Source organism: Phyllostomus hastatus, unplaced genomic scaffold (genome assembly GCF_019186645.2).
Source record: "Phyllostomus hastatus isolate PE091 unplaced genomic scaffold, TTU_PhHast_1.1 phas_contig_38, whole genome shotgun sequence".
Taxonomy (NCBI): domain Eukaryota; kingdom Metazoa; phylum Chordata; class Mammalia; order Chiroptera; family Phyllostomidae; genus Phyllostomus; species Phyllostomus hastatus.
The window spans coordinates 25,371,796-25,393,751 of NW_025333869.1; the positions used below are offsets into that span (position 1 = coordinate 25,371,796).

Sequence of the window (21,956 nt, forward strand, 5' to 3'; positions counted from 1 at the left end):
GCAGGCTGCTTCTCGTTTGGACACTGAGAAGTGACACCAGCACTGCCCAGCCAAATTTGCAGCGATCACGGAAACATTCTCTGTGCTGTCCGATACAGCAGCCACTCCACACAGGGGCCTGCCGGGCACTGGAAATGTGGCCGGTGTGGATAAGAAACAGAGTTTTATATTTTTATCTCATTGTAATTAACGTACATTTAAATAGCCACATGTGGCTAGTGGCTACTGTTTTGGACAATGCTTCATTACATTTTTTTCATGTGCTTGAAGTATCTCACACTGAAAAGAATGGAGGTGTGATTATAGTGCCCTCATCCTGAGCGGTTATAAGGATGGAAGGAGATAGCGCAGGCAGTGGCAGCCTCGGCACCTTCCGCCCCACCGATGGCTGCTGTCATTGGCTCTATGCAACACAGAAGGACAAGAGGGAAGGTGATTTGAATCCTGGACTGTCAGGGTCAAAAGGCACGTTAGCTTACTTTCCTGTCATTAGCTTTCAGTTCAACTGCAAGGAGACCTAACTGCCACCAGTGAGGGTACATAGGACACAAGGCCAAGGTCAACAATCAACTGTCCACAAGAGGCCCTGTTGAACTGCACTGCCATCGCCTTCCTCCTCAGCTCTACCGTCCTCCTCCTCAGCACCCATTCCTCACACCCTTGGCGGCCCCCAGAATTGTAAAGGCAAGTCCTTTGCCCAGGCTCTGGCACAGCGGGGTGGAGCAGATTGGTTTCCAGATGAGACGAGCCCCCATCACAGTCAACAGAGGGGACCCATCTTCTCTGGGGCCAGAACATGCAGGAGACACAGAAGGACAAGCAGGGACTCACTGACGGGCTGCCTGGATTTCGGCCCGGCCTCCACTGTCTGCTGCTTCTGTGACCACGGGCAGGTTAACTACTCTTTCCGAGCCTCAGTTTCCCCATTTGCTACATACAAAGATTTGATGTGATAATGTGTACGAGCACCTCACAGGTGCTCAATAAACAGAAGCCGTGATTGCTGTTTTCATTACTATTATTCGGAGGGAGCCGTGCGGACTGGTTAAGAGGCTGGTTGCTGATGCTCAGAGTTCTAATCCCAGCTCCAACCCCACTCACCCGCTGCATGGCCTTGAGCAAGTCACTGCAACTGTTTGCCTCAGCTTCCCCACCTACAAAGTAGGAATGATAATAGCACATTCCTCGGGGGCGTTGTTAAAGGGAGAAAAGAACTTACAGCAGTTACTGACACAGAGTAAGTGTTATATGTGTTAGTTAAATTAAAATGTTTTAATCAAGCCTCCAAGACAGAGTGGTAGGTAGACATGTCTACAGATGCCTCCTAAAGCAGCAGCACTGTAAGAACCCCCGTGACTGGGTGATGGCAGGACGCCACCCTGGCCGAAAGTAAAGGGGCAGAAAATGAGGAACGTGGCAGGAAAGGTTCAGGCCAAACAGAGAAGCTCTGATGTGAGGAGTCTTTGACCTCGAGGGTCCTGGCTCCAGCACAACCTGCGCACTTCACGCCCACCGACACTGGCCCAGGAGAGGCAGCACGCCAGCGTGTGGACGAGACGACTCTGGCAGGAGAGCTGGCTGCTGAGGGGATGCTGACTTCCTCCACCTTCATCCTGCCTTCCCTGCCCCCTGCCACTCTCGCCCGCTGCTCCCAGAGACGCAGAGACGGAGGGGGGTGGGGGTTCTGAGGAAGGGAGCCTCCTGAGGATGAGGAACAGGGGTGAGCAGGGTGGAACGGCAACCCTGTCCTCCTTCCTCATTATTCCTTTAATGGCAGAGGCCTGGACAGAAGACAACCACGAAGGAAAAGGCCACACTTGCTGCCCACAGAGTGAGGTCAGGCTGGGAAGTACCAGCCCTGATGGTGTGCCAGGCCCTGGGCTGGGCATGCGTCCTGTGTCCCCTGTCGCAACCCACATGTTATCTCATCAAATGAGGGCACCGGGTTGGAGCAGGGACAGCACCCTGTGCTCACAGGCAGCCCGTCTTCTCGATGTGGCCCCAATGTGGAGACAGCGGCCCCTCACGGCCACCTCCCCAACAGCCGTATGTGTCTGTGTTTGGGGACTGAGGAGCGGCGCTGCTCTTCTCATGGACGTGGTCCTGGTCCGCAAAGTGGATAATCCCGTGGTGAAAATGCACGTTTCTCTCCCCCGCCCTGGCTCCCATGACACTCGGTGAAGCTATTCGCATTTTACCTTATTTTTCATAGTGAGAACATGAAGTATTTTGCTTTATACATGATCAAGAAAGAGTTGGAAAATCAATTTTAGGAGGGAAAGGGGGAAATGCGTTTTGCTCTAAGTAATTTTCCGTTGTCTTCAGGAGGGGGTGCGCCGCTACAGTGCATGGAGCTATTTTCATTTTAGATGGTGGGAAATACAGCTGCTGAACATCTTAATTTTCCTAACTTGGCCTATAGGCAAAGGAAGAGGTTGTTCACCCTGAAAAAACAGAGGGACAGGTGCCACGGGGCACTCCCCATGAGTGTCTCTAGTTTCCTGTGCCCAAAGGATGAGGCGGGGCCTGAGCCAGACTGGGGGACATCGGGCTGCCCACATTGGAGCAGACTTTGGCTGTGGGAAAGCACCCGGGCAGGCAGTCTGGTTTCCCCGGGTGGAACAGGAACTGCCATTCCTGTCCCTGAGCGCCCAATGGGGTCCAGGCCCTGTGCTCACCACCTTCGAGATTGCACCTAACAATCACAACAGCTCTGCAAAGGACTTGAAAACAGACCCATTTTGTAGACAAGGAAACTGGAGCTTCCCGAGGTGGAGCCGGGGGAGGCTCCAGCACAGTGGGGGCAGGGCCAGGGCTCAGAGGTCCTTCCCCGTCCCCCCCACCGGGCTCTGGGCCTCACACACCACACTGGGAATGCTCAGCCAGGAGCCGGTGACAGATGGCTCGGCTGCTGACTTTGAGGACAGTGGGCTCACTGGCTTCAGAAGCCACACTCCCCTTTTTACCCTCCTCCTCCTCTCTGCTCAGGCCCAGAACACCCCCCACCACCAGACCCACATCTCCTTGGGCAGGACTCCCTGGAAGCAGGTGGGGGGGGGGGTGCCTGAGGGCGGAAGCGACTTCCTTCTCTTTAATTGACTGTAAATTGCCGCAGAGCTTTTAATGAAGGCCGTCAGGAGTAATTATGTCCGCTGCTGCACAGCCACTCTGTGTAAACACAGGAAGTGAGGCTGGGAACGAGACATGCTGGGCATCTGGGCACCTGGGCACCCGGGCTCCCTTGCATTCCCAGTCCTCCTCCAGCTTCCTCTGAAGTCACACATCTATGCCCTGAGCATGAGCCCCGCTGAGGGGTCGAGAGCACAGGAGATATGTCAGGCAGGGGGCCTGTGAGATGGTCAGGTGGGTCCAGGGAGTCCAGCCCAGTGCCTACAGGGCAGACCACCAGGGCTGCAAACTGAACAGGCCTGGATAAGGGAGGACACATGTAGGCTCAGGGGCCGATTCCAGAGGCAGAGAAGCAGCATGGCAAGGACAGGGGTCTTAAAGTGGGGCCCCTGGGCCAGCAGCAGCAGTACCTAAGAACTTGCGGAAATGCAAGTTCTCAGGCCCCAGGCCAGACCTACTGACTTGGAAATTCAAGGGATGTGGACAGCCACCTGTGCTGTGACAAGCCCTCCGGGGGTTCTGCACTGCTGGCAGGAGGGAAAAACACATTGGGAGAGGCCCATTAACCCTCAGTTTATAATATGGGAAACTGAGGCAGTGTGCTCAGGGGCACACAGTGGGATGGAGCCAGGCATGCCCTGGGGGTCAGACGGTCAGGCTCAATCCTTGGCACCAACACTGAGTGGGTCCTTTGACGGTGGACAAGTCACTAACGCATCCCCCTCTGCACAGAGAGCCAGCAGTGGCCCTCCTGGGTTATGGCGGGGACCAGCAGTGTGGGAACCCAGCAGAGGGTCTGGAGTAGCTTTCTTCCCAAGTCACTGCCACGCTCCAAGTCCCCGTGATAGGACAGGGCACAGAGAAGAGTGCAAATGGAGGAGACACAGATTGTGTTTAGAATGACAGAGTGCTGTGCTAGCACCAGATTACAACCCCCCGCCCCGCCAGGCACGGGCTATGAGTTATTACTCTGGACCCCACTGCGGGGAAGTCCCTGCACCTAAGCTCTCCTATCCCCAAGCTGTCCCTGTGAGTATAGTGTGCCTGTCATTTCCCCTTCTAGTGCCTTTTCCTCAGAAAGGCTTTAGTGACCAAAGGAGGCACAGCCCAGGGATAAATGTGCTCTTGGGCTGGGACGGATGTGTACGGCATTGTGCACAGCATGAGTGCCACCTGTGTCATACTCCCAGGGACAGGCTCCATATGGCCCATGGAGGAAGAAGACCATTGATGCTCACTGTCAGCCTGCTGCACACGCCAGGGGACTCCACCTAACGAGGCTTTAAGCCACAGCCCCTGTCCACCAAGAGTTTACGGCTTGGTCTGTTGCTTGGCTGCACCCGTGGAGGTCCCTAGAATATGGCAGGGCTGCAGAAGGGACCGATGAGGGCGAACACCAGAGGAACCGGGCTTGAGCTGAGCTGCCAGGGCTGCGAGGGGCTTTGCTCCCCTGACCTCGTGCCCTTGTGTGTCAACAGTGGGCAAAGCTGATTCCACGAGGGCACCTCTCCTGTGGTGTCCAGAGTCCCTGAACTGCAGACCCAGTCTGATCTGCCAAGGAACCTGTCAACTCGCAGAGGTGGTGTCCCTAGCAACGAGACGGGGCTGCCCGAGACCAGAGACTTGTCCAAGGGCTCCAGTCCCCTCCCCTCCCCTCTACCTGGGTTGTCCGAGGCAGCCTGGAGCCAGAGCTCCACAGGGACCCAGTGGGTGAGCACCACGGGCCTCACCCCCATCTGGGGCAGCACAGAATGCATGGGTGGGGGCGTGCTGACCTTCACTGCAGTGAGGCCAGAGCCACTTCTGGACACCCAGATGGGGTGAGCGAGGTGCCTGGGCTCGGCCAGCACTGCTCGCCGAGGGAATGTGGGAGGCAGATGCCACCTCCCTGCCTGTCAGGGCTGAGTTATCCACAACATAGGGTTTCTCTAGAGAGCTCATAAAGCAGCTGATGCGGCGAAGCAGGTTCAACACTCAATAATCCCTCCATCTCACCCAGCCGGACGCCAGCATATTCATCTTGAATTATCCTCTTCAAAGGCCATATCAATCCTACGAAGTGCCAGGGCTCCCACCCCACAGTCTTGCTACTGAGAGAGCCCGGGCATGGAGGGTCCACGGGCAGCCCCTGACACCTGAGTGTGGGGGCAGAGAGGCAGCTGTGGCACACCCTCTCCCTCACCCAAGGGCAAGGAGATGGAAGGGACCAGAGTTTGAAGCTCCTGTCCTCTCCCCCTGCTGTAGTGTGAAGGCAGAGCAAGGCAGCAGAAGAGAGGGAAGGGATGGTGGTGAGGACCCCATACCAGTCCTGGGGTGGGAAGGTTCTCTCTCTGCCTCTCCTACAAACAGAGGAGAGTGTTGGCTTTGGAGGGAGAAAAGCCTGGGCTTGAACCCAGCTCTGCAGCTCAATGACTGTGACACCTCTGGCAGGTGGCAACCTCTCTGAGCCTCAGTTTCGTCCTCAGTAAATGGCTGAGGAACCAGCTCCTTCCCAGGGATCCATGAGGATGACACGAACAGACAACACTCCTCGGTGCCTGGCACAGCGGAGGGTAACCAGGAGGTTGAAGGTGAGTGAAGTCTGTCCTGAGTCCGAGGGCTAGCTGCAAGGGAAGGGGACCTCCAGAGACAAGCCCAGCAGGTTGAGGGGCAGGCCTGTCTTCGGGCCATGGACAGCCATAGTGTGCTGAGGGACAGGCTGACTCCAGGGAGCTCTGGGCCAACCAGGGTGAGTGGGGAACAGCCGCAGGAGGCAGACAGCCCATTACCAGGCAGGCGACACTCACTGCCTGGTGAGACAGGGAGCTGGCCACCCTGTGCCTACGCCACTTGTTGGCAGACAGCTGTGGCCAGCAGATTCCTGGTCAGGCTGGGAGGTGGACCAGGGGCCCCTCAGTCTCTTCTACCTGGAAGGTGAAAATGCTCCCCTGGGAAAGTAATTCATAAAACCATACTGCATATTTATGGATGGGTACAGGGGGCTTGGCCACTTAGGGCAAAATTCCAGCCCCAGGCTGCTTCCTGCCCAGCTGGGAAAGCGCTAGTCAATGATGACCTAATAGTCAGCATCTGTTGGTGCCAAGCGCAGTTCTAAATGACCAAAATTAACTTATTTAGTCATTACCACAATCCTATCAGTATACAGTGTGGTTATCACCCCCACTTTCCACACGAGTAAACTGAGGCAGAGAGAGAATAAGCAGTCAGTGATACAGTCCACACTTGCCTAAAATGCAATGGAGGGCTTCTTGGAAGAGGAAGCACTTGAAGACAAATGACTCAATAAAAACAATGTCCACTATTTTTTGTACAGCAATTTAGTTTTTGAAACTCTTTCCTGAAGCTCCCTATGAAGTCAGCTGGGCAAGTACGATCATCCGTGATTACAGAGAAAGACAAGGAGGCTCAGGGACTTGTCGGTGGTTACACAGCTCCTAAGCAGTAGAGCTGGGATCAGACCCAGACCTTGCACCTCACCTCTCAGTGCTTGGTGTACTGTGTGCTCTGCATAGGTGGGCAAGGGGAGGAGGGAGGCACTCAGGTGAAGGGGCCTTCAAGGTGACCCTTGCACCAACGGACAACTTCCCTGGGTGTCCAAATTCTTTTTGGTCAAGTGCTACAAAGACTTGACCTCCTCTTCTGGACTAAACTGTAGTCGAAGAGTCAGGCTCACAGGTCCTCTGAGCCATGTAAAGGACAGTGGGTGCAGGCGAGTGGTGACAAGTTCAAATTCAGCTCTGCCTGCCACTGGCTCCTCAACCAGCTAGAGGGTTTTCAGCTCTTGTACATTACACCTTTGGCTGGTTCCCAGGGAGCCCGTGTTTCCTCCCAGCTGGCTGCAAGCTCAGCCTATCCTCACCCGTGGACACAGCTGCGCCAGGCTCACCTACCAGCCCCCCAACTCCCCTAAAGCAGGCGCCTGCTGCCTGGCCCCAGCACTGTTAGCCAAGACCCCTGCCTCTTCACTACTGGTCACCGGAGAAGGCTCAGCAAGCCCAAGAACTAACAACCTGGTTAATCTCACACTCTCATCTATTTTTCCCCAGCCATTTTTCAACAGTAACTCCAACTCTGTGTGGCACGTCATCAAGGTCTAGCAACTTCTGAGTAACAGGGAAGCGAGGCCCAGACAGGCAAATCGACTTGCCCCAGCTCACACAGCCAAGTGAGTGCAGAGGCAGGCCAGGGACCCAGCCGCCTGGCCCAGGCCCGGGCCTGTGCTCCCAGACCAAGCTGTGCTAGCCACTCTCCCCGGCCTGGGAGCAGCTGCCCCTTGATCCAGCGCCTCTCCAGTGTGAACCCTTGGTCACTGAGACCCTTTCCTGGGTGACAGACCGAGCAAAGACCTACACAATCCTGAGAAGCAGCACAGTAGGGTAGTAAGTTTGTGGACCCTGGAGTCTGAGCTCTTGGCACTCAAACCCTGCCTCAGCTGTGACAGCTTGGGCCGCCTGCTCGATCTCTCTGAACCGTAACACGGGGATCACAACAGAACAGACTTCCCGTCGCTGCTGTTGAGGATTCAATGAGATCATGTACATCATCTACTTGTGTAAAACACAAGTGCTAACTAATTACTATTACTATCTTTTATTTTTAACCACAACCACCATTTCTGCCATCCAAAACACCACAAACTGCTTGCCGCACTATCGGTCGTCTTCTGAAATGCCTCTCCTGAGGCTCCAGCCCGTTGAAACCCAGCCGCGCAATGCAATCTCTACCACGAAGCCTTCTCCATTCCCATGCCCTGGAACAAGCTCCTTCCCTCTCTAGCATCAGCACTACTCCGTGGCTCAGGATCCCACTTGCCTGGGGTTCACTGGGCATTTACCATTGGTCCTCTTCTCCGCTCCAAACTGGGGCTCCTTGAAGGCAATGACCTACATACAGAATCCCAAAGTTGTGGTGAAGTGCACAGGATTTGGGGGCAGGTGGCAGTAGGTTCAAGTGCAATTTCCATCCTATACAAGATGTGCGACGCTGGGTAAGTTACCTCTTTGCAGCTTCTACCTCCTCTTGTGTATAATGGAGATTATGAGGCCCACTTTCTCGGTTTGCTATAAGGATTTAGTGAAGCAATGTGCAGGAAGAGCTTAGCTAGACACAGAGTACCTGCATAATGAAAGATGGCTGCCATTTTCCCAGTTACCTTTAATGTGCGTGTCCCTACCCCATTTCCTGGCACAGCCTGGCACGGGTGTGCAGTGCAGGCCATTAAGAGTCTGCCCACATGACAGGTGGCACATCATCGTTATCATTAGTGTTGTTACGGCTGCATCCAAAACCCCCACCCCACCTCCACCCGTGTGTTGAGGGGCAGTCCGCAGCTGGGGCTGCAGATGTGCCCAGGCAGGGGCCTCTCGGGAGTGGCTAATGCCCATAAGATGCCTCCAGAGGGCAAGAGGGTGCTAATCTGTCCTCTCACCCTCTCTGAGGGCCGATGCTGCCCTGGAGAAAGGCAAAGGAGGTAAGGCCACAGGGCATCCGGGCCGCTCCAGGGGTCCTGCGAGTCATCCCCCCGCCTCCCAAAAGGAAGAGGAAAGTCCCTGCTCTGTGAGGACATTAAGACCCCAGGCCCCCGGGTCCCAGCATCTGATCATCAGACAGATACTGGGTCACTTCCCTCTTCTAAAACCACACCCCCTGACCCCAATGTCCACAGCCCCAGGGAGCCCCTGGGCTAACCTCACTTCCCCTCCTTAAGCACTCTACCCCCAGATTATGACAGCTATGAGGCACCGTGAGCCTTCTCTTCACACTCTGAGTCCACTCTCATCCCGCCAACCCAAGGTGCCTCTTCTTCCCCAGGCCCTAAGGCAGCATGGGCCTGCGTGGGCAGAGCCCCCTGGAACTCCTCCTGCAGCTGGTGTGTGAATCCAGGGAAGGCTTCAGACTGGAATCCAACAGAAATTCCCTGGGGCCCTTCGGCAAGCTCCCCCTCTGGGGCCTCAGTTTCTCCATCTGTAAAGTGGGACTATTTGACTAAGATAGTGGTCATCAAATTGTCCTAGGGGTTCATCATAGGCCCTCTGAGGATCCTGAGGGGTGGGGGACCAAAGTGAGGTGTAGAATATAGGCTGTTACAGCCCCACTGTCCCCCACTGACCCTACTGGGAGGCCCCACTGTCTCCCACTGACCCTACTTCGACCAAAGATGGTAATTCTCCTTTGCGCCTGTCACTATCTCACACGCTCTCCTGTGTGTATCGCTATGAGCTACCGGCCGACGCTGCCTTTGCACAGGTGGCTGGCAGAGCCTGGGCGGTGCACACTCAAAGCACACACCGGCTGATGGCGGGCCCACTGGACTCCTCACATGCACGTCCCTCTAGCCCGACAACTCCCTGCAGAGCAGCTGCTCTGGGGTACCATGGGCCCCTGTCCCCTGTGTCAGTCCTAAGGAATTCCCTGGTTAAGAGAAAAAGCATGTCACCCTCCATCCTCTTCTGAGAGATGATTCTTCCTTTAAAGACACAATGGGAGAAAGGCACAGAGAAGTGGGGAGAGCCCCTTGCAAGTCACTAGGCACCAAGACCTCCCAGACTCCCCTCCACGTCTGCTCCAGAATCCCATGCCCAGACACCTCACCATCCCCAAGCGTCTGCTGCCCACACAGCCCACCATGCACGTCAGCTTCCCACTCTGTGCTGGGCAGGGGTGCGGGGGTAGGTGGGGAGCAGCGCCTGCAGGGAGCTGTCCTCATGCTGGCAGGGGCACAGCTCATGCATCTGCTGAGGCCACGGACGCGGGGTCAGCCCACCTGAAAATGGCTCTCCCTGGGTCCAGACAAAACAGCTGGGCATTGATGAAGTTTGCAGAGGAATTAATCAGCACCGACTGGCAGCGATGCCAGCCGCTACCTGGGCCCGATCCATCCTAATGAATCCCAGCTCCTGCCTTAATGGCTCCTGACAAGACTAATTTAGTCCTGTAGGTGATTAGCATGGGCATTATCATCTGAATTGTGGCTCAAGATGCTATGGGAGTGCTGGGGGGTCTGCCTGGGGAAGTTGGCTTCCTGTGTGCCAATCTGGGGGTGGGGGGCAGCATACAGAGAGACAGGATACAAGGGGAGGGGAATCAGTCATCACCCACACACCCTTTTATTCCTGCGCTCATCCCCATATTCATTCAGCCAGGACCTGGGTCCGGCACTGTGCTTGGCACAGAGGACACGCGGGCTCAGCTCACTCAGCTGGGAAACGGAGAGGATGACGCCTCTCTGCGAGGGTCACCCTGAGGACTCCAGGAGGCCATGCGCTCAACATGCCTCCCGGCAGGAGGCTGGCAGTCGATAAACACTCACTAATACTATCACCCACAATCCCGCATTATACCTGAGTGTGGGAATTATAATTAACTGTAATGTCGATATTAATAAAAGTAGTAAGTAAAAATGAACAGCCAATGGGGAGTTACACACCAACAGCAAGACAGAACTCACTAAGGGCTTTCGTGGAGGCCAGTGAAAAGCAGACAGAAGGTGGGAGGAGGGAGGGCTGTGGGGCCTCACAGAGCAGGCGATGTCTGAGCGACACCCTGACAGATGAGCAGGGGCTCACCAGGCACTCCTGGCCCGGGGGACAGCATGAGCGAAGGCGCAGGGGTGAGACGGCCTGAGGTGTTGGGATGCCGAGTGGGTCACCACGGCTAGAAAGCAGGGAGCCTATGGGGAGCAGTAGGTGACAGGCTGTGATAAAGACTTCTCCCTCCTTCCTTTGGGCAATTGGGAGGCTTGTGGCCAGGGGTGTCCAGAATTGGGGTAGAAGGAGTGACCTCAGTGACCAGCCCTGAGGGACACCACCCGCTATAGAACCTGAAGTAGGAGAATTGGTGGCAGCTGAGGGAGACGGACCAGATGTCCTCCGCCCCTCCCAGAGCTCCTCAGTCAGCGTGTGCCTCTCAGCCGGACTTCACGCTGCTGCTTCTGTGTCCCTCCCTGGGAGCCATGCAGGGCTCGCCGCCCCAAGGGCCCCCAGCACATATGCCGCACACGACTCTGGCAGGCAGCTGGGGTGATAAAGCACGGCCCCCGGCACAGTGCAGGCTTCGCCATCTGCAAGCGCAGGCACGCACAGCGTCTGTGCCATTCGGGGGACAGGTTCTCCTGGGTCCACTCCCTGGGCAGCCATCCCTGCTGTCACCAACACTTTGCTGCTGACACACCATTGGGAGGGGGGCGTCTGGCCTGAGACTCCAGAAGGGATGGTGCACTCCCCCACATGCTCACAAACTCCAGACTCCACTCCTTCCCCAGGGCACCCCAAGCCCCAGAGGCAAGCCAGACACAGGGCTGAGCCCTGGGGACACAGCTATGGCCCTGGCTACCTGGAAGCATTCACAGAGCAACAGAGGAGACAGATGAGCAACAGAATAACAACAGCACCCCATTTGGGACCAGCAGAGAGGGAAGAAAGCAGAGGGAGCCGCATCTGAACCCTTCCTGGAGAGCCTCAGAGGTGGCAGCCTCTGACCTGACTTAATTGCCTGGCAGGGGCTCATCACGGTGCAGGCATTCCAGGCTGCAGGAGCGGCACCTCCAAAGGCTGAGAGGTCAGTACCTGCTTTTCCTGTTCAAGGAACTTCAAGGAGACCAGCAGGGCTGGAGCCAAGTGCTCCAGGAGGGAGGGCAGGGCAGGGGTGTGAGAGGTAGCAGGGTCTGGACTGCAGACAGCCTTTGTGCCCTTCAAGAATGCTGGCTTGTGTTCCAAAAGGGATGGGGGACCTTGAGCAGGCTGAGTGACAGGCTCTGTCTCAGGTTAGAAAGAACCACTCGACCACCGGCTGCTACGGCAAGAATAGGCTGCTGCAGAGCATTCGGGAGCTGCTGGGATGACCCAAACTTGGATCCAGGGGGTAGGAGTAGAAAAGGTGGGGAGTGAGAAGATTCTGGAAACATTTTGAAGCTAGAGACAACAGGACATCCAGATAAACTGGATGAGAGGTGAGGGAGAAAGGGAAAAGTTAGGATTGACCCCAAGTTTCCAGCCTGAGCACCTGGAAGGATAGAGTTGCAACTAACTGAGGTGGGACAGGCTGCAGAAGTGGCAGGTGCGGCGGGGAAGGTCAGGAGTTCAGCTTTAGACATGCAGGGCGCAGCGCCCCCTAGACATCCAGGGGGAAAGGATGAGCAGAGGTGGATGCACAAGTCTGGAGTCTCCTCTGTGAGTTGTCAGCATGTAGATAGCATCCAAAGCCCTGAACTAGAGGACCTCACATGGGAGTGAGAAAAAGAAGAAGAGATACAGGATACAGGAGCTGGGCTGGGGTCTTCAATGCAAAGAGGTCCAGGGGTGGGGCAACCAGCCAAGGAGACTGGGAAGGAGCAGCCAGAGATGTGATGTCCTGGGGAGAAAAGGATCCACTGCTGAGAGGTCACAAGGGCTGAGGACTAACCATGGGGTTTAGCCACATGGGTCACTAGTGTTCTGGACATGAGCAATACTGGTGGAGTGTGTGGAGTGGGTTCGGGAGGTGACCTAGAGGCAGCACCCTTGCAGCCCCTGTCTTTCATCCAAAAGGTGACAGGTGGCCATTCATTGCAAACAGCCAGGGCCAAGTGTAGGCAATGCCAACAATCCAGACCAGACACTGAGTCCCTTGCTCTGCCCTTGCTCTGCCCTGCCATGCCAGGCCTCGCTGCCGAGACTGATGTGTGTGTCCAGAGCAAGGCACACAGGGATGGGGGGGCCCCCGAGTGTTAACAGACGGGGGGGGGGGGCACAGCTACTTAATGGCTTCACTTCACTGCTGTCTTCTCTGGCTGGGAGATGGTCTTCAAAAACAACAGCCCATGGAGGGAATCAGCACCTGAGATAGGTGAGGAGATAGTAAGAGACCACGCAGCCTCTGCAAGGGGTGTCGGGTGGCCGTGCTGCACCCTCCCACTCCACTCCTGGGCACGGGGCTGCTGGCCCGCTGTCAGGAATCGAGGCAAAAGCATTAAAAATGGAAAGGCTCAGAGGGTTAGGGGTGGACGAATGTCCTGTTCTTTAACCCAGGAGAGCATGTTCACAGAAACTACATACTGATGGAGCCTGTAGCCAAGCTCGACCTCCGATTCTTGAAAGGAATCCTAAAAATGAAATCATCAAAACATTTAGGACACTGCCTTGAGCACTCAATAAACATTATTATAATACTATGCATTATACATTTATATTGTGTATCATATGTTCTATTATTATTCTGTAAGGCTCCAGTGTTCAGTGGGTAGAAGTGCCAGGAAAACAGAATTCATATTAATTCACACCACCTGACTGGTGTGGCTCAGTTGGTTGGGCATCGCCCCGCAAAGCAAGAGGCTGCAGTTTGATTCCCGGTCAGGGTGCATGGCTGGGTTGCGGGTTCAGTCCCCAGTCAGGGTGCATATGAGAGGCAACTGTTCAATATTTTCGTCTTGCACTGATGTTTCTTTCCCTCTTTTTTTCCCTCTCTCTAAAAATAAATCAATAAAATCTTTAATATATATATATCGGGAAGAATTTTTCATTCCCAGGACTAGCCTGCAGCACAGGTGTGAGCTGCCTTGGAGGATGATGACTCCCCATCACTGGGTGCCCAAGCAGAAGGACACACTCAGCCCCAGAGCTGGACGCTTGGTCGGCCCCAGCCCAACCTCAGCCTGCCGGAGCTGACGTTTTCCAGCTGGTTTGGGCTATGCTTCTGGCCACTACTACTGACAACCCCACTGGACCCAGCTCTTCCATGGGCTCGCCTGTCCCTGCCGCAAGCCTGCAGCTAGCAGGACAGACCACCCAGCCATCTCTGGCCACACACAGACTATTCTTTCAGTAATGACAGAACATTCCAGGTGTGGAGGCTTGGGAGCTACCAATATCCTATGTGAATACCCCACCAATACGGAGACGGGGCTACCCCATCCTTACTTTGCAGACTGTAACACTGAATCCAGAAAGCAAATGGTTACTGAGGGCCAAATCTCAAAGTCATCTCTCTAGGCCACCCCATGCCACATGGCAGGCCAAGGGCCAGTCCCTTAGACAAGCTGTTTCAACCCTTATTGTCACCCTGGCCACGGCTGATTAGAGACCTGCCCCCTGCCCCATTCACGAGTCTGCATACCCCCCTGAATGACCCAGGGCCATTCATGTAGGTGACGGCGCACAGTGGAGGTCCCCAGGCCTGTCCCATATGGAGACATCTGGAGCCAGTCAGGCTGCTCAAGACAAAGACCATCGGGCCCATCTATTCGATGCCCTCTCAATGGTGAGGTGGGGAGATGGAGGCCCAGAGAGGGGCAGTGCTGTGTCCAAGGTCACACAGGAAGGAACAGACACTGGGCTCATGACTTTCAGGCCAGAGCTGCGCTGCCCCCTCCTGATGCAACAGGAGGGGAGGAAACAGGAGGGGGCTAGGCCAGCTCTGGACCCACCCCCTGCGGGGAGAGAGGAGCAGAGCTATCTTCCAGCTCACGGAGTCCTCCCACTCCTACTGACCCCTAGAGTCACGGGTCAGTCCCCCGACACAGATGGGCACCGCTGCTGGGACTGCTGAGTGTAGCCTTCACGGGGCAGCCCTGGGAGTTGCTCGGGGAGGCCGATCGATGATGGCCTTGGCCAGAGACAAGCAGGAGCCAGAGCTGGAGGAAGCTAGGTCAGGGCCTGCTGTGGGGCTCACCGGGGAACCTCTAGCCCCAAGCTTGTCACTGTTTGCACTGGCCAAGCAACATCCGCCCCATTCCACCCACCACCTTCCCTGAACCACAGGCCTCCGAGGACCCCACACTCAGGCCTGGCAGGGCAATGCGGGGTCACAGAGGAGGTGATGAAGCCGACACCTCACCTGAGAGGGGCCTTCACCTCTTCTGGCCAGCAGCTCTGGTCAGTTAGTGGCTGGCCATACCTCTGCCTCAATGTTCCACCTGCCCCAAGTATACTGCCTCCACACCAAATGGCGCTCCAGGCAGATGAAGTTAAAGCAGACACTTAAGGAAATCAGCCATAGGAAATAGTGTGTGAAGGGAAAGGGAAGGGACTCGTTCAGAACTTTGCTCAACGGTCACCACTGCCCAGAAACCTCTTCTGCAGCCTCCTGCCTCTGCCCTAGCTCAGAGAGATGACCCCTCCTCCTTCGACCCCCCACTGGGATTTAACCAAACATGCAGCTCAGCCCTTATCATCCTTGACATCCATTTCTTTATTCCTGTTAATTTCTCTCCGGGTCCAGGGCACCCAAGCCTGGCCCAGAGCAGGCACCCCACCTATCTGATCAACTGATGAATGAACTGAAAAAAAAAGGGGGAGCCCCTAACAGTGACTGACAAATGCTGCTAACATTTACATTTACGTGGTTACCTGTACATGTGTGCCGGGCACCTCCTGTGCTGGCTCCATGCCGGGTCTCGGTGTGCAGAGGAGCCACAGGTGGATCCGGGAGCCCATAGCACACCCCCCAGCCCCACCCGGAGGAGAGGCATCAGCTCAGCAGGGCCCCCAAGAGGCTTGCAGGTACCTTCTCCACCCCCCAGAAGGTGAGCAAAGCCTCTGGAAGAACATTGCAGAGTGGCAGGCAACCACTTTCCTAGATGGCCTTCAAACACCCAGATTCCCAAACCCCAGTCCCCAACTTCAGCCTCACCATGCTGATCCGTGGGGGCTGCTGGTCACCAAAGGAATGACCACCGCAGTCAGAAACACACCTGCTGTGCCCAGCACCCATCTGCAAAGAAGCTTCCATCGGGAAGAGTGGAAGGAAAGACCTCTTCAGGGGCCGCACACGCACTCACAAGCAGTGGGGGAGTCTGGGCCCGCCTGAGGCCCCCTCTTTAAGCAGAGGCTTTCTTTGCAGGGTTTTGTGCCTACTGTACTGTGTACCTATGTTTGGTTTTATGTAAAAGGGTGTTTGAAATTACCTTCTGGGGCCCTGGCTGGCATAGCTCAGTGGATTGAGCGCGGGCTGGGAACCAAAGTGTCCCAGGTTCGATTCCCAGCCAGGGTACATTCCTGGGTTGCAGGCCATAACCCCCAGCAACCGCACATTGATGTTTCTCTCTCTCTCTCTCTCTATCTCCCTCCCTTCCCTCTCTAAAAATAAATATAAATAAATAAAATCTTAAAAAAAATGTATAAAAAAAAAATTACCTTCTGGGTAAATATCTTAACACCCCTGCCCTCTCCAAGCCACCTGCTTCATGCCTAAGTACAAACGATGCACAGGAAAGGTGGACCATGTTGGCCCCCGAAGTGCACTGCTCCTGGCACACAGCCCGGCCCTTGCACGCACACCACAGGCAGACCGGCGTTTAGGAAGCCCCCGGATCACAGGCCCTTTCCCTACAGTGACACCTATGTGAGTGAGAGGACAGAGGAGAGGGTGTCTTGGAGGTGGGCAGACCTTTCTAGGCACCGTTGTTTGCACGCATGCTCACAGGAAAGAACACCTTCCCATGAGCACAGATGCAAGACAGGTTCATTCAATTCAACTCCATGCCCAAGAGACTTCTGGGTCCCTAGAGCTGAACTGAGGCCATGGGACTATGCCTGCAGGTCTCTAGCCACAGGCGTAGGAACCAGGTCCTGGGGAGGGGCCTCATTAGGACAGACCTGGGTGATGAGGTGACAAGCTGGAGGGGCGAGAGGTCAACACCAGGACGCTTGTGATTGTCTCTTAAATGGTTCATTTTTTCTAATGACAAAAACAGGCTTATGCAATGCAGAAAATGCAGTAATCACAGAAAAGTACAAAGGGCTATAAAACAAAGTCTACAACAACTTCCATCTTCAAATTTTCCCAAGGAAGAGGCAAAAAACCATTTTGTAGGACAAAATTGGTGCAAAAGTGAAAGCCAATAACTTGAGCTCAATGTGATAAACTCTTTTTTACTTTGAATTCCTCTCTGTTTGAATGAGCCACCATGGGAAGTACTAAGTGCTCCATCCCTGGAGGAAACCAAGCAGAAGCCGTATAAACACCCATTAGGGGTGCCATGGTTTCAGTAACAGGTGGAAGATGGGCTCAGTCTCTAAAATCACCCTCACTTGTGGGAAAGGAGCCCACCCATACCACCCTGCATGCCCACCGGCCCTGTGCCAACTCACCCACGGGCGTGTCCTCGCTGATCAGCAGGTACGTGTCAAAGAAGTGGTTGATAAAGAAGGGCAGCCGGTTCACCTGACCTGGAAGTCAGAGGACAAGAGCGTCAGTCAAGTACCCTCATGCCGGCTTCATGCATTCCCCAAGGAGACACAGGGCTGTCGGGGCAGCAGGGGGCACTGAATCTGTGTCCAGTGCCACGGCCCCCTTCCTCAAGGCAAATGGGACAATGCCAGTAGACAGGCAGATGGCTGTCAGGTTGTGTGGTCAGCAAGGCCACCAGCCACATGTGGCTATTGAGCTCTGGCCCACACTGAGATGTGTTGGAGTGTGGACCACACACAGGATTCCAAAGACTTGAAAGAAAAAGTGAGTGTAAAACACCTCATCCATCTTTTGTATTGATTACATGTCGAATTGATAATATTGTGGATATATTAGGTTAAGCAAAATGTATTATTAAAATGAACGACACCTATCTCTTTTCTAATGCAGCTCCTAGAACATTTTTAATCACACACTTAATCCGCACTGTGTTTTTCCTGGGCAGCCCGGCCACAGGTGGAGTGTGGACGTGGCAAGGACAAGGGCTGTCTGTGTGACGACTGCCACAGCCCGGGTGCCCAGGGAAGGGCCCACACCTAGAAGGCCCTCTGTAAATAGTAGTAATACTAACACTAATAATAATACTAATGCTAACACTAGTACTAATAATGGCTGCCGCCCATGGACCCTTTTTCTGTACCAGCCACTAATATCATCTCCATGAGCCTCATGGTATGGCAGGGTGCTGCCATGGCCCCATTTCACTGTTGAGGGCAAGACTGAGAGGAGGTAAGTAAGAACTTGCCCAGGGTCACGCAGTTAGTAACTGGCAGGCCATATGGGAACTCCAGGCAGCTAAGCCTATACCACTCCGAGATACCTCGGAGTCGGGGCTGGTACGGGAAGGGGTCAGGGTGATACCTGTGTGGGCTGGGAAATTTCACATCTGTAAAGAGCCCCCCCACACAGCACAAGTTCCCCCCTCCACAACGACTCCCTAAGGCTGGCTCCACCTGTCCCCTGAGTCCTCTTCTAAATGGTCTTTCATAGTGTGACATAATAAGAAATAGATGTGGGCCCCGGTTGGTGTGGCTCAGTGGATTGAGCACCGGCCTGTGAACCAAAGAGTCACCAGTTCGATTCCCAGTCAGGGCACGTGCCTCACTGGGTTGCAGGCCAGGTCCCCATTTGGGGGCATAAGAAAGGCAACTGCACATTGAGGTTTCTCTCCCTTTCTCCCTCCCTTCCCCTCTCTCTAAAAATATATAGATAAAATCTTTAAAAAAAAATGAAATATATTTGGTGTTTGTCCCGTTTCTGGCAGAGTTCCCAAACCCTGGGAACTTATGGGTGACAGGAATGTCTTGTGTTAGTCACAAGGGGTCCCTTATGACCACATCTACGTTTATGCCAGTGAGGCGACTTAGAGCGGAGCCTCTAGCCAGCCTCAGGATGGGGCGGGTCATCTGAAAGACCAGGTGCCGGTGCCTAGAGGGTGGGGTGCCTGGAGTGGGCAAGGCAGTGTTGGACCCGCCCTCACCCCATACCTTGTCTTACACATCTCTTCCATCTGGGATTCCTGGGCACCCTTTATATTAAGCCAATAACATAAGTAAAGTGTTTCCCTGCACTCTGTGAGTTGTTTTAGATCACTGAGCCTGAGGGAGGGCCGTGGGGACCCCTGGTGTATAGTCAGTTGGTCAAACGTACAGGTGGCCTGGGCCTTGCGACAGGCCCCTGAAATGGGGGCCTACACCCTTAAACCCATGGAATGTGTACTAACTTCAGGTACTTGGTGTTGGTTGGTGTCCAGAGAACTGGTGGTTGGTGCTGGAAAACACACAGAAGGAAACAGGCGAGGGCACTTCCCCTTGGCCGCTGCCAACCAGGGGCAGCTGCTCCTCCTCACACGAGGCCGACGTTGTGCGGCACTCTTACAATGCATGGGCAGGGCTGCTGGGTCATCCGGGGCCCTGAATGTAGGCAGGGGTAGCCCTCTCTTCCTGCACCCCTGTGGACCTGAAGCTCCCTCAGAGCTCGGGCCAGGCTCAAGAACACGAGGGCCGACTCACAGAACGTTGAGGTCAGGGGGCGGGGGTGGGGGGTGTTTCCCCCTCCTGCCTGAGATGCCTCCTAGTGGGGACCGGGCAGAACTAGCAGCGCCCTTTCCTCCTCTCCCCAGTCTGCCCTAGCAGCCAGGGTGATGGCATTTCTGGATCCTCCAACATCCTGGCCTCTCACTTACTGGCCAGGACTACTGGTCCTTCTGCCCCCATGCAGTAACTTCCTATTCATCCTTCAGGTTTTATTGCAGATGTCCCTTCTTCTGGGAAGCCCTCCCTGACCACCTCAACTGTGCACACACACCCCATCCGCCCTCTCACATCAGGAACTCACTGCCCCTCACACACACCATAGCCTCAGAAAGAGGCCAGTGGCCGAGGGCCTTGCCTTTGTCTGGAACCTACGTTCCTGTGCCTCCTTCCCATGCCTCGGTTTACTCATGTGTAAGAGAGTGATCAGAATGGGGCCTACATCATGGCTGTCCTGAGGATTACATTAGATTGCATGCATAAAGCAATTGTGCCGTGCCCTGGCACACAGCAGTATTCGATAAATGGTAGCTGCTACTAATATTGGTGAGAATAACAGGGCTGCCTGCTCAGCCCAAGGCAAATGCTTGGACCCCTGCTGGGGGCCCTGGACTGAGCAAAGGGAGAGGGCTCAGGGGTGGCCAGAGAATTCAGTGGCAGGCTTGGGCTTGTGGGGAGGAAAACCGGGGGTGGGGGGGAAACAACTCCCCAGAGCAGCACCCTTCATTTTAAATTGTATTTTATAGGACCTGCCGGTAATTGGCCAGAGAGATCTGCATGGGCAGCTGGGCAGACTGCAGGGGACACGCGTCGCCTGCCACGCCCCAAGCAGGACCTGTGTTCTTGGAACAGGCCTGCCACACTCGCAGGCCTGGCGGGAGGCCCCGGGCGGCCATTGTGGCATCTGGGGACTGGGAGCGGGCTGATGGGAGGGGGCAGAAAGGGGCATGCTGACAGGTCACTTGCTCTTCTAAAAACTACTTTTAAGACATAAAGGCTGTGTCTTCCAGAGGCAAAGCCACTGCCCCGGGAGCTTGGAGGCTTCCAGCGAGGTGGGAATGGGAGTGGACACATGTGCTGATGTCAGGTGAGCAGTGGGCAGCCCACTCAGGCTCCTCCCACCCAGTGCCTGGGGACTGCCTGCAGGCCCAGCAGAATGCACACAGCCGGGCCAGGGGAGGGCAGGGTGGGGTGGGGCAGGCCTGCTCTTCACCTCGTACCAGCACACCCACAGAGGAAGACTGAGAAGCACCTGGGAGCACACTGAGGCCAGAGGAAAGAAGGGCAGGAAGACGAAGGGCTGATGAGGCGGTTTGAAATCTAGGGGGCACTTGTCCCTGAGCCTGACCCGTCTCTGGTGGCCAGTGATGGGAGAGGAAACCAGCAGGGCCGTGGGGTCAGCGGCAAACCAAGGAGAGAAGCAGTATGGTATGGTCTGGGGGGCAAGGCAAGTGCTAGGGGCCGGGGGCAGGTTCGAAAGGGCACAGTGGGAGGATGGTGCCCTTCAGTCCCTGAGGACAGCCACGGCCCCACCATGACAAAGGAATGACATTGGCTGTTTCAGATGGGGACCAGGAAGAGGGTCTGTGTCCAACGGTGGGAGAGAGAGACTCGTATATTTGTGCAGGGCAGGCTGGTTTTGCCACAGAGTTGCTGAGTGGCCTCAGCAATGGACTTACCCCCAGCTTTCTGTGTCCCGTTCTGCTCCCTTTAGAGGCAGACACAGCTGACAATAAAGAGCTACCACCCATTTACACGTCATCTGTGCCAGGCACCACGCTGAGTGCTTGGGATATGTATTTACTCCTCTGGTCATTTTGACAGCCAAGCAACAGAGGCCCCCTGCCCTTCCTGTTTTACAGAGAAGGAAGCCGGAGCACAGGGAAGCTGAGCGACCAGCTCAAGGGAGCCCTCGGAGAAGTGGGTGGGAACCCAGGAGTCCTGCTCCGTGCTGCTCCCTCACACCCACTGTGGACGCGTCAGTTCTCAAGGGGACCCTGACACCTCTGCTAAGGAAGGCAGCTAGGCATGTGCACCTGTTTTATTCATGTACATGATATATACATTACATATATAGATAATTTCTTATAGGAGGTTGGGGGGTATAAGTGTCCAAATCACAGAGTCTGGAGGAGGCCAGGGAAAGTGTCCTGACTGCCACTGTCCAGCTGACCCAAGGTCAGAGTTGGCTGGTCTCAGGTGCCCCCAGTAAGGCCTCCCCTGGGGGAAGGAGGCAGAGGGTGTGCACCTTCACAAAAGCCCACGGCCCTGGCCAGGTAGCCCAGTTGGTTGGAGCGTTGGCCCATACACCAAAAAGGTTGCAGGTTCGATCCCCAGTCAGGGCACGTACAAAAGGCAACCAATCGATGTTTCTCTTGCCCACTAAGCTCTCTTTCACTCCCTTTTCCTTTCTCTATGAGCAAAACAAAACATGTCCTCTAATGAGGATTTAAAAAAACAACAAAGCCGCTGTGGAGGATCAGAGACCCGAGCCGAGGCCCAGCTGAGCCCTGCTTTGATCGACCTCGGGCCGGCTGCTTCTCAGGGCATCAGCTTCTCCTCTGCAGAGTGGGCCAGGAGTGAGGGAGGGTCTGAGACCCCTTCTGGCTCTGCCTGAGAGTCTCTGTGACT

General features: G+C 55.2%; 1 protein-coding gene across 1 annotated transcript in view; it reads right to left on the reverse strand.

Annotated features, from left to right (window-relative positions):
* CDH23 (cadherin related 23) overlaps window positions 1–21,956 on the reverse strand; it is a 412,088-nt gene that overhangs the window by 345,164 nt on the left and 44,968 nt on the right. Inside the window, exon 3 of the mRNA XM_045841835.1 lies at window positions 17,193–17,270. Within this exon, the coding sequence (XP_045697791.1) occupies window positions 17,193–17,270 (78 nt within the window). The remainder of the gene's footprint in view (window positions 1–17,192; window positions 17,271–21,956) is intronic.